Raw genomic sequence first — 12,358 nt, 5'->3', positions numbered from 1 at the left:
ACCTGGGGTCCTGCGGCCTCCGTGACACTGCAGCCAAGCGCACCCTGGGTCTCCCTACCTGTCTTCTGTCCCCTACCCCACCCCCGAGAAGTCCTGAGGACTGAAGGCTGGAGGGCGGGGGCCCCCTCACCTCGATGTTGAGAAGCCAGAACTGAAGGCTGGCCACGGCCTCCTCCCCTAGAGCCAGGTTCCAGACCACCACGTACAGGGCCTTGTCCGTGAAGAAGCACTGGTTGACCGTGGCCATGCTGGCGGGGCCGCCGATGTCCCAGACGGTGAACTCCACAGACTCAACCTACTTGAGCAACAGGGCAGCGACAGGGAGATGTTTTAGCAACCAGGGCGTTAGCCAATCCCACTGAGAGAACTGATCCCTCAGCACGCCGCACATGGGGGTCTGGAAAAGGCACAGCTGTGGAGAAGCACGGCCCGCTCTGCTGTTTGTCTCAGGGACCAGCCGTCTGAGGGAGGGGAAGGGCTCCAGCAGCCCCGAGGTGGGCTCCGGGGGGGTCTATCTCCTGCTGCGGGAGCGGTGGGGGCTGGACAGCTGGCTCCCTCGGGCGGGGGCGTCTGCAGAGCGCTGGAGGGCGCTGTCTGCATCCGTCTCAGGTGCGGGTGGTGAGGGGACGCCTGTCAGAGGAGCCTAAGGCTGACGGCAGCGCTCACACCAAGACTGACTCTCCGTCTGAGCGCGGGCAAGGCCACACGGAAGGGCCGCTGGACTGCGCCGGCCACAGGGCGGTGCCCCCCGAGGATGGCGGGAGAGGGCCCTGACCGAGGACACTAACAGGTCAGCTGTGGGGCTTCGGGGAAAGGCTGTGTGAACGGCGGTTTCTCTATTGCGCTATGAGGTCAGAGTCTGGCCCGAGCTGCGCTTCTTGGTGGCAAAGAATCATTCCCACCATGCTGCAGCTTGGCCTCCAAAACAGCGTGCTGACCTGCTTTTTTAGTATAAAGATGAAAATGGACAGCTGTTCTAAGCTGGCTGAAGGCCCGGCCACACAGAGAGTTACAGAACTGAGCCTTCACAAGATCAGGTGGTTGTCCTTCAATGAAAAGGGTAGGCGGAAGCGTGAATGATGACAGAAAGGAAGCGGGGGGCGGGGGGCAGGGGGGGTCACTCCTCAAACCTCAGACAGCTATTTGCTCAAGAACAGCTGGAAAAAAGTGACACAGAATAACAGCTTTAAAAAGCAGGAGAGGATCCAGAGATTCTGGTTACTTTCAAAAACCTTTGGACATGCGTTACCTAGGTTCACTTCTGGGGTTTTCTGGGGAAGGGGGTGGTGCTGGTGTTAATTATTTGACTGTTCTGGCCCTAGTGGGCAGTTCTCCACTCTCTAGAGAACTAGTTTCTGAGTCCATATTAAAATCTACATTCACCCCCTCACTACAACTGACTCAAACTCGTTCTTTTTTATGGCTGAGTAATATTCCATTGTGTATATGTGTCACAAGTTCTTTATCCATTCATCTGTCGATGGACATCCAGGTTGCCTCCATGTCCTGGCTACTGTAAATACTGCTGCAGTGAACTTTGGGGTATATATATCTTTTTGAATTGTGGTTTTCTCAGGGTAAATGCCCAGTAGTGAGATTGCTCAGTCATATGGGCTTCCCTTGTGGCTCAGCTGGTAAAGAATCTGCCTGCAATGTGGGAGACCCGGGTTTGATCCCTGGGTTGGGAAGATCCCCTGGAGAAAGGAAAGGCTACCCACTCCAGTGTTCTGGCCTGGAGAATTCCATGGGCTGTATAGCCCATAGGGTCGCAAAGAGTTGGACACGACTTAGTGACCTTCACTTTCACTTTTCATGGTAGTTTTATTGCTAGATTTTTGAAGACTCTCCATAACACAAGGAGCCCAACCTGGTATTCTGTGTGACCTAGAAGGGTGGTGGAGGGAGGCTCAAGAGGGAGGAGATATATGTATATATACACAGTTATGACTGATTCATGTTGTATGGCAGAAACCAACAAAACATTGAAAAGAAATTATCTTCCAACTAAAGAAATTTTTTAAGTTATAAAAAAATAGACATTCAGCCTAAATGTCTAATGACTCGAATTGGATTTCCCTGACTTGCGAAGTGATTTTGTATGAAAAACTGCAACAAAATTGGTCTCCAGCTGGCCCTGTGCTGGGGGCTGTGGGGAACATCACACAGCCGCTGGCCTCAAGGCTGCTGAGTTTTCCACAAATAACCTCCTTGCACCTGTATCTCTGTGTGGCCATATGTATACCACAAACACAGCAGCAGGTAAGGGGGGCATCACTGGCATGTGCTCGTCCCTTGGGCTGGGAGAAAACAGGCTCCCTTCTCTGATTCAAGTGTAAGACAGGTCTTGCTTTCATTTGTCTCATACTGAATGGAAAACAGGATGATTAACAGGTTCATTGAAGGACTTAGGGCTTAAAATAGGGCTTAGAAACTGGACTTTTCAGAACTTGGGGTGAAAGCGGGTGTCAAGGAGGACACTGCCTTCATTCCGGGGCTGCTTTCTCAGCCTTCCTGTTAGGGGTGTCTCACTCCTACAGCGGTAGTTCATTCTCTGCCTTGGGGAAGGGCCCTGTCCCCAGCCATCTGAATCACAATTCTTGGGGTTAGAGCTGATGAGGCCTGGGCACTGTGGTCTTTAAAAGCTCATCAAAGAAGTCTAACCATCAGCCAGGTTCAGAACCACTGGACTGGGACCTCAGCTCAGCTATAACAGAAAAAAATACAAGGACATGTTAAGAAATGATTCACTGTCCTTGGCAGGAGCTGGTTTGAAACCGTCCATGACGACTCTTGCAAATATCCTGGGACTCAGGCACTGGCAGAGAAAGTCCTGGGCTCTCTGGAGAGGAGGAAGCAGGGGCCCGGGGCACGCCCTCCCTCCCACAGGGACTCTGCACGCCCATCATCCTTGACCTTGGCTCTCGAGCCAGCCGGCCTCTGCAGCTCCCACTTGGTGGTCCTGATGGTGGCCTCGCTGTGTACCACCTGGGGGGCCCTCCCCGTCTGTAAGATCTCCAGGAGGGTGGACTTGCCCTGACGCGGTGGACCCACGATGATCATCTTCATCTGCTTGCACTTCTCTGCTTTCCGCAGCTGAGCACGCAGGTAAGACAGCATTGCTTTGGGGCCTGTGCAAAACCACAGCAGGGCAAAGGAGATGCTGCTGCTGACACAGAGGTGGGAACACACTCACAGTTTTTGAGAAACAAAGTCCTGTCTGGAAGGAACACTTTCTGTGTATTCTAATCGGGTGAACTGAGAAGACTTTTGGGTCTATGGAGAGCTGGGTGATACAATTCACCCCAAAAGTGAAATCTAAAAGTCAGGGATCTATAGACAGCATCCTAGGTGCTGTGGGTCACAGACAGTCTGGTCATATGGCCCACAGCAACCATCGAGTTCCGGAGAACTTGACAGCATCTTCCCAAACATGGGAGCTGGAGGGAGGCTCCATGGGTCCCCAGGAGTGTCTACTCCAGGTCCTTATCGACTAGACTTGAGCATCTTTCCGAGGCGGGGGAGTGGGGGTGGTGGTGATGCTGAGGAAGCCCTACCTTCTTTTCTGATCTCTGCAGGCACGTTGTTGATACTCAGGTCTTCAATGTCCAGCTGCCACAGGTTGCCCAGCTGCCCCAGCTCAGGAGGGAGCTCTCGGAGGCTAGGATTGCTGAGGGCACACACATACCACGGGAGAACACACACACAGCAGCCTGTCAGCCTGTGGGGGCCTGTGGGGGCCACTGACAGTCTGTACCCCAAACCTAATATCCTGGGCCCTGATTTCAAGTGTTCCATTTAAATACTAATTCCAAAGCCTTTCCAAGTGGTGCTAGTGGTAAAGAACCTGCCTGCCAATGCAGGAGATGCAAGAAACGCAGGTTTGATCCCTGGGTTGGGAAGATCCCCTGGAGCAGGAAAAGGCAAGCCACTCCAGTATTCTTGCCTAGAAAACTCCATGGACAGAGGAACCTGGCGTGCTACAGTCCATGGAGCTGCAAAGAATCAGACACGGCTGTGCAACTGAACACACGTGGTTTTCCAAAGCCTTTCTCCCTGGAAGCCAGTGGTACAATGGCAGCTCTGTCTTCTGCAAATTCCCGTGGCTTAGAACAGGGTCCCCTCCCCCAACTTCCCCATCTCTTCGATTAATTACACTATCATAAAGATAAGCACTACCTCTTCTAGACAGGGCAATGTAGCCTGAATTATTTAATATTTTCATCAAGTTTTGCATACTGTGAATCCCTCGGCACTATTTGGCAGTAGGTACTCAGTGAAAGAAAGGATGGATGATTGAGGCGCTCTTCCCGTTATAAATGAGTGAAAAGCAAGGAAGACATCCTTGCATCATTACCCCTACCTCCCCCTCCCCTAACTCTTTAACTAAGTCTGACTCTGAAAATCCAACTGCTGCTTCTTGGTATGTAGATGTCTCCCTGGCTCCCATGTCAACGGATGGCTTACACAAGGACATTCTGCTTCCCGGGCTGAAGGGCCAGTGCAGCGGCATTGGCTGTGTACTTACTTTCCCAAGTAGAGTTCTGATAAGCTCTTCAGTAGGCAAACTGAGGGCGGGACTGCATCCAGGTGGTTGTCGTTCAGACAAAGGACTTCCAAAGACTCACTTAGGAAGGTGGGAAATTCCAGTACACATACTGCAAAGAAATGGTGAAGCAGACTGTACATTTGAAGATAATTCAGGGCCATCACAGCATGGAGGCCAGGTGGGTGCATAAACTGGTACAACCTCTAGAGCGTATTTTGACAAATCTATCAGAATGAAATGCTCATCTCCCCGACCCAGGGATTCCAATTCCAGGAAACAGTCCTACGGACATCCTAACATGTGTGGCAAAGATGTGAGAACAAGGACCCTCAGTGACACAGTTTGCAGTAACAAAGGTAGAAGACAAATTGTATGTCCACCCACAGGGAGTTGATTAAATGAATAATGGGATTCTATACAATTATTACAATGCACGGGGTGGGTCTACATGTACGGGTATGAAGAGATACACAAGAGATACTGGTAAGTCAAAAAAGCAAGGTGTGCAAGCGGGTATCTAGAAGCTTAAATTTGTGTACCATAAAACGTGTGCAGACATGTGAAAAATCAGCCCCCCATGCACTTAGATATGTTATATGCATGTGTGGATAATGTATGCTCTATGATGTTATGTGCACACAACACACATGCATACACACTTACTTTTGTTACTTGAAATTATGTGCACACACATATGTTATATGCATGCACACATATACCACACGTGCACATTAATATGTATACATGTTACATGTTGTTATCGGCATGCGTATGTACACTACAAATACACACATGTTACATATGTTATATGTTAAAGTGCACATCAGACACAAACACAATTGCCACCACAGACACATGAAATTCCATAGTTCTCTCTGGAGAAGGAAATTACTGGTGTAACTGATCCGGACCCTATGGGGCTTTCCCAGAACAGCCCTCCCCAACCCCACGTCCTCTGCTCGCCTCTTATCTGTAGAAAAACTGGGGCCTTCTAGGCTTCCCCAGCTCCAAAGAGTACTTTTCATCGGAGAAGTTGAGAAAGTGCAGAAAGAAAGGAGAACAGTCAAGCAAGCGAAAATAATAATAATTCATCCATTAAACAAAGTCAAGGACTTTTAGTTCCTCCTCAAGGGCTGTAGAGAATATTCCGAGCCATGTCCTTTGAGCTGTTTTGCAGAGTCTGAGACCCCCGTCAGGTGGAAGAAGCTAACTGCGTGCTATCCACAAGCACGTAGACCCCAGTCCGGTCGGAACCAGCAAGTTGATGCTGACGCCCAACTGCCTCACCACCAGTCAGTCGGGCGAATGTCCGCGAGCTGCTCCCACCCCCCAATCCCCCTCCCTCACCCTGTCTTTAGAAACCTTTCCCTGAAAGCCTTTGGGGAGTTCAAGCCCTTGAGCACTAGCTGCCTGGTCAGCTTGCCTGCCTAGACTGGTACCTGCAATAAACGTGGCACTTTCCTTCACCACGACCCAGTGTCGCTACATGGTCTGTCCTGGACCCGGATGAGTGGACCCAAGTTCGGTCTGGTAACGCTGGAAGACTGAATATTCACTCCACACTCTTAGGTGCAGTTTAGAAATTTTGTTTACCATATATTAATGCATATATTATTTCTTCAATTAAAAAAAAAGCCAGTTAACTGAAAAATACTAATGTGGGCTTGGTTTTTATGCTTCCTAGGAACAAGTCAACTCTCTAGTACATTTAAGTGATTTCAGTAATTATGCTGGTTTTGAGGTTCCTATTAAAATTACATCAAATTTGCTGTTTCTACCGCACCAGAGTGTGTGAGTTGAGAAAGAATGTGGGGAAAGCTTGGAAACTGATAGGAATCAGAGGGCTGGATTGCAACAGAATCTCTGAAGTGCCTTCTCCTTTCTCCTAAGGCAGGGAGAATGGAGGCAGGTGAGCACCCCCCTGAGGGTCCCTTTCAGCTCAAATTCAAGATAAAACAACTGCCTCAAAGCCCTCTCAGCCAGTTCTCTGCCAGACACACAAGATAGAGAAGATGGAATTCTTTTGTGGGGCTGAAACGATGCCTCTGCCCTGGCTCACAGCTCCTCCCTTAACTCTGGCTTTTCTCCACACATGTAGATGCAGTCTCAATGGTAACAAGGTAACCTGGCATCAGAGAACGTTCTGGGAGAGACGATAACAGAATACTGATATTGGCGCCTGGATAATTTGCCCAGCTCGCACCACATGAATGGGACTCAACACAGTGGCCCCTACAGAAATAAATGTGCAATAGACTCTTAAAGACAGCTTTGTAGTAATCCTTGTTTTATAAGAAAAATGTTCAAAAAGTGTTTTTTTTTTTTTAATGAAAAAGAATGACCAACTTCACCCTGCCCTAATTCGCATGGAATAGAAACATCAAGAAAGACTCACTGTCTTCCTGGAGAACATGTTCTGAACACATGGCCTCTGTACTTCCCATATTTAAAGTTTCACCTTGGTGTTTAAGATGCCTCTTTAAGAAACAGACAGATGGAATGAGGGACTTTTCCTCTAAACAGAGACAACACCTGTCACAGACCTTTTGGCCCAGAATGGAAACTCTGAAAACTGGGCTGGGCAGAGCACAGCACGGGGTATTTATGAACCGTAATTACTTATTCATACTTTATTTATGGCTCAGCTGCTCTGAATTTTACTGTAAAAATGGCCATCCAAATTATTTTTGGACAAGACCACTGTGCCAATGTGACTACATGAATGTGCATAAATCTACTTGAGCTGTCTATCCATCTGCAAACAGGTAGAGATGATGCCTTACCCCAGGTCAGCAGCCCGAGAGAACAACCCTACTAGGAAAAGCATCTCTCCCTTTCACCCAGGCACGGGCCCCAACCCTCTAGATGAAATCGACAAAATCACGGGGCTTTTGTCACCTGCGGACAGCGCGGCGCCCTCCACCCCTGCAGTGAGGCTCCCGAGGGGCGGGTCCTCCCCAGCCCCAGCTGCGCTCCCGCTGGCCACCGCGGGCCCCTTCCCTGAGCCCGGCGGTATTTCTGCCCCGCTGGGCCCATGCCTCTGCTCTTGCACCCTGGCGCTTTCATGAAAAAGCGGCTGGTCCCACGGGAGTGCTGGCCCACCTCCTAAGGCGCCGGCACGGTCTGCCTTTCTGGACTAGAGACACCTTTCTAGTCAACTCCAACCCCCGAGGTTTGGCCTGCCGCGGTGGGAGTGCAGCTAAGGTCCACCAGCAGCCCTTCTGCCCGTCACCCTGTTTGGGCATCCATGAGGAAAAAAATGCTTGCTTTTCCTTCCTTCCAAGTGAAATCCTCAGGTCTGGACTCAATTTCCGAAGTCCTAAGGCCCTTTGTTTTGAAAAGGATCAGTTATGAAATTCCAAATTGCATTTCCCTAGTAGCGAGGTTCGAGGCCTCTCTGTTTCTTTCTGGGCCATCTGGACTTCCTTTCCTGTCAACTGTTTATATCCATTGCCCAGTTTCTGCCTATTGGGTTGACTTAAAAAAAGTCAGTTTGTAAGCCGTCTTTGTATATTAGGGACTTAAGCCAGTTTATGTTGCAACAATTTTTGTTGCAAATATTTCCTCTTGGTCTGTTTGCATTATGACTTTGCTTACGATGCCTTTTATTGAACAAAGTTTTCCCATTTTTTTACAATGCTAAAGATTTTGCTTCTTTAAAAATTATTCCTGGACTTCCCACCTAGCTTTTAAAGATCTTCCTACACTCAAATTATATATTTATACTCTTAAATGTTATTTTCTTTTTTCTTCTATGCTTCAAGCTGACATCTGCATGGAGATATTTGTAACTGATGTAAGGTGGGCACCTACTGCTGTCTTTTCCCTTCTTTCAGCTACACAAGCAGTTATATCAGCACCATTTATTAAAACAATAAAATATTCTTTTTTCCCACTGCATTGAAATACCACTTGAGTCATACTAAATTCCTATATTAGGTCTATTTTTGGACTCTTCTCTGTTCCACTATGATACATTCTTTTTTCAATCATATAGAATCATCAAAAAAGCATAACAGGTAGGCAGACTGTTCAGTTCACCTCTTGTAAATGTGTCTTGGCCTCTGTGGCATTTCTTATTCTCACCTGACACCATCTACACTTAAAAAGCAGTTGTCAATATAGATCAATCAAGCTGAAGAAAAAAGTTATATTACACCTAAAATAACCTAAATATTGGTTCCATTGGACAGTATCCAGAGGGATATATCTGTGGGTGTTGATGGCTTTAGAACTCCTGACTTTCAGATTAAAAAAGAGGGCTGGTGATTGAACGTGAGGGACAAGTCCACACCTCTCGCTGTACCTTACAGAAATGAGCAGCAACAAGAACGCTTTTCCTAGAAACGTTCTCTGCTGAACTGGCCTTGTCGTGTGGCCAGTACCAACCCTCTACAAAAGGTTCTGTTTCTGACGGGCTTGGAGGAAGACCTCAAGCTCCTCTAGAATCTCAGCGCAGCCAGGATAGCCTGCAGGACCCAGGACGGCAGCGTTTCCACGCGCAGCTCACAGGAAGCCACGGTGTGGAGGCAGGACTGCACTGCCCCCAGGCCCAAGGCCGATGCGCACGGTGCTGGCCTGGCTCTCCCGCTCAGCAGCCCCCTGCCCACATCAGTTAGCCCTGTGCTACAGACTGAGTCGGGTCCCCCCACATCCATGAGTGGGAGCCCTCACCTCCAGCGTGATGGCATTAGGAGACGAAGTCTTTGGAAGGTGACCAAGTTGAGATGAGCTCATGAGGGTGGGCCCACGATGGGGTTACCGTCCTTATAAGAAGAGACACCAGTGGGCTCTGTCTCTGCCCTGGGAGGACAGAGCAAGAAGGCAGCTGTCTGCAGGCCAGAAAGAGGGCCTTCACCAGAGGCTCACTGTGCACCCTGACCTTGGACTTCCAGCCTCCAGAACTGAGAGAAAATATATTTCTGTTGGTTAAATCACCCAGTCAGTGGTGCTTTGCTATGGAAGCCTGAATTGAGACACTCCAGGAGGCTCAATTTCCTCATCGGCAAGATGCAAAATCACAACCCACACATCATGTTGTGATGGTTACAGAGAGACTGCCACATGTCAGGTATCTAGGGCAGTTCTCACGCGGCCGGCCATCCATAACTCGGGAGCTACTAGTCTTACTGGGCTGCAAACAAGAAAGGGGGCTTCGGGACACAGACCGGCCATCTGTGTGACACGAGCCACGGGCACAGTCAGGAGCCCGAGTCAAGCACGGGCGGCGTCTGTGGCTTTCCACAGGGCACTGCAAGCGAGAGCCCCCCGGAGCCCTTCTCCCTGCAGGGCACCCCCCAGCCGTCTCACCTCCTGCCTCCGTCCCCGAACGCTGGCGGCCTCTGGTGGTGAAAAAGGAGATGCGCTTTGTTTTAAGGACGTCTTCGTTTCTGTAGGGGGAGAAACGTCCAAGTTTTGAGGAAAGCGTGGCCAAGACATTGCTACTCGGGCTGTGACTCTGCAATGGCACGCAGAAAGAAGGGAGAAAATACCCCCAGCAGGGTGTTGGGGCGCCTACGGCCGATGTGTAAGCGTGGACGGCCATGGTCTGTTCACTGCGCCAGTTGTGCTCACAAGTCTTTTGGGGGAAAATAAACAAACAAACAAGCAGAGAAGGTGACCTAATGCCAGCAGGACTGGCGGTTTCCACTCCTGAGCTTTTCTGTCTCAGGCAGGGGAAGCCTGGCAGGAAGGCCCATTCCAGGTGCTGCTGCTTCACCGTTCACCAGGGGAGCTCTCTTAGAGGGGTGAGTTCCAGTGAGATGCCGCAGCACCGGCCCTCAGCAGTGAACTAAGGAAGCTGGTGTTCCTAAGGAGACCTTGGAGGGTACTTTTTATTCCGTCTACACCTATTGGCTGCTGCTGCTAAGTCGCTTCAGTCGTGTCCGACTCTGTGCGACCCCATAGACGGCAGCCCACCAGGCTCCGCCATCCCTGGGATTCTCCAGGCAAGAATACTGGAGTGGGTTGCCATTTCCTTCTCCAGTGCATGAACAGGAAAAGTGAAAGTGAAGTCACTCAGTCGTGTCCGACTCTTAGCTACCCCATGGACTACAGCCTACCAGGCTCCTCCGTCCATGGGATTTTCCAGGCAAGAGTACTGGAGTGGGGTGCCATTGCCTTCTCCGACCTATTGGCTAGTGACTGGCAAAAACTTTTGAACAGAAGGACAACTGAGGCTAATACAGGGAGATGCTCCAGGAGTCTTTAAAGATTAGAAGTTGTAGGATACTGTGCTGGGCTGAATTGTGTGCCTCCTGTTCCCATGTTGAAGTCCTAATCCCCAGCCTCTCAGAATGTGAGGTATTTGGAGATACGGCCGTTAAGCAGGTGATCCAGTTAAGATGAGGTCATGAACGTGGGCTTGGATCCAGTCTGCCTGGTGTCCTTACAAGAAGAGGCGGTCAGGACGCAGACAGGCACAGAGGGAGACTGTGTGAGGACACAGGGTCAGCTGCCTGCGTGCCAAGGAGAGAGGCCCCGGGAGAAACCGACCCTGCTGCCCCCTCTCAGACGGCCAGCTTCCAGAGCTGGGGGAAATCAATGCCTATCGTTGAAGCCGCCCAGTCAATGGCACTTTGTCATGGCCGTCCAGCAAGCCGGTATGGATGCCATCCCACGGGTCTGTCGGCTGGGGTTACACACACATTTGAGAACTCACCAGGGACAGAGACCCCTGCTTACTTGCCAAAGTGATTTCTGGAGAGATCCAGGGTTTTGAGCTGTCTGCAGGTCCACTTCTCCTGAGGGGGAAGTGCCACCAGCTGGTTTCCCTGTAACTTCAAGAACATGAGGGCCTGGGGCAGAGGGAGAGAGGGCAAAGATGATGTCAAATACCACAGGGGTGGAGGAACGGAAGGGAAACCAAACAGTTATAACCAATTCACTCTCACAGAGATTCCAACAGTGAGGGGCCTCACAGTGGCTTCAGACTCCTGAAATCGCAGCAGAAAGGGCAAATGGGACAGTTAATAGATCCTTCCCTTCCGATCAATGCGAGGCGATTATTCCAGAATGAAAGGAATGAATGGACACTTCTTAAGAGTGAGGATTACTTGTGGACCCGTCCCGGGAATAGCAGAAGAGTCCGACGGCCCTGGAGGCCGCAGAGTCAGCACCAGAGGGGTGGGCAGAGCGCAATGCCTCCCTGGGCTGGCCCAGGTGGCACCCTGGACAGGGGTCGGGTGGCAGCAGCAACACCGAGTGTGACCAGCCCAGGCCATGCAACCTCTGCCGGCTTGACCTGGACTCCTCTGGGGTGATGGAGAGTTTCCCCACCCAGGCCTGGCTCTGCATGCCAAGTGGTGAATAGGACCCATGCTCTGCTTTCAGAGGTTCCCACTGGAGCAGGAAAAACAGACAGGCCTGGGAACAGCCCTGCTGGGACACACACAGCCAGGGCTCTGGCACAAGGCATTTCCTGAGTTCAAGCCCAGGAATTCCAGTTCTTCCGCTTCCGGGCAGGGAGGCAGGGACGAGAAGGCAGTGCTGCCAGAGCCTCGTGTGCCAGCGGGCCCACTCCAGAGCCGGGAAGGAACAGAGCCACACAGGGTCACAAGGGGCTGCCGGGCTGTGCTTACTGTCAACGTTAAAGAAAATTCTGGAGAATAAAAACCCATCATCCCACTTCCTCCCAGAGCTGTTGTCATTTTGCGCACTTCCTCTCAATCTTTGCACACAACCATGCATGACCTTGACGGTTAAACTTTTCTTTCAGCTTATTTTTTCTTTGTCTCAAAAGCTCTGAAAAAGTACATAGAACTGCAATGTGGAGTGGTTTTCTTACCAAAGCTGAAAATGAGAAATAAGGTG

The 12,358-nt window shown here is 50.4% G+C and overlaps 1 protein-coding gene across 3 annotated transcripts in view; it reads right to left on the bottom strand.

Moving 5' to 3' along the window:
* The window catches only part of LRRK1 (leucine rich repeat kinase 1), a 134,091-nt gene that overhangs the window by 35,236 nt on the left and 86,497 nt on the right, over window positions 1-12,358 (bottom strand). For all 3 annotated transcript variants that reach the window (XM_081551385.1, XM_081551386.1, XM_081551387.1), the window contains exons 11-16: window positions 11,231-11,343; window positions 9,857-9,936; window positions 4,526-4,655; window positions 3,555-3,667; window positions 2,914-3,128; window positions 131-295 (exon numbers count right to left, since the gene is read on the bottom strand). In XM_081551385.1, coding sequence (XP_081407511.1) covers window positions 131-295; window positions 2,914-3,128; window positions 3,555-3,667; window positions 4,526-4,655; window positions 9,857-9,936; window positions 11,231-11,343 — 816 coding nt within the window. The remainder of the gene's footprint in view (window positions 1-130; window positions 296-2,913; window positions 3,129-3,554; window positions 3,668-4,525; window positions 4,656-9,856; window positions 9,937-11,230; window positions 11,344-12,358) is intronic.

Source organism: Giraffa tippelskirchi, chromosome 12 (genome assembly GCF_054371585.1).
Source record: "Giraffa tippelskirchi isolate mGirTip1 chromosome 12, T2T-mGirTip1v1.2.pri, whole genome shotgun sequence".
In the NCBI taxonomy this organism is placed as follows: domain Eukaryota; kingdom Metazoa; phylum Chordata; class Mammalia; order Artiodactyla; family Giraffidae; genus Giraffa; species Giraffa tippelskirchi.
The sequence above is the reverse complement of the archived record's forward strand: the minus strand, read 5'-3'. Positions and strand labels throughout refer to the sequence as shown.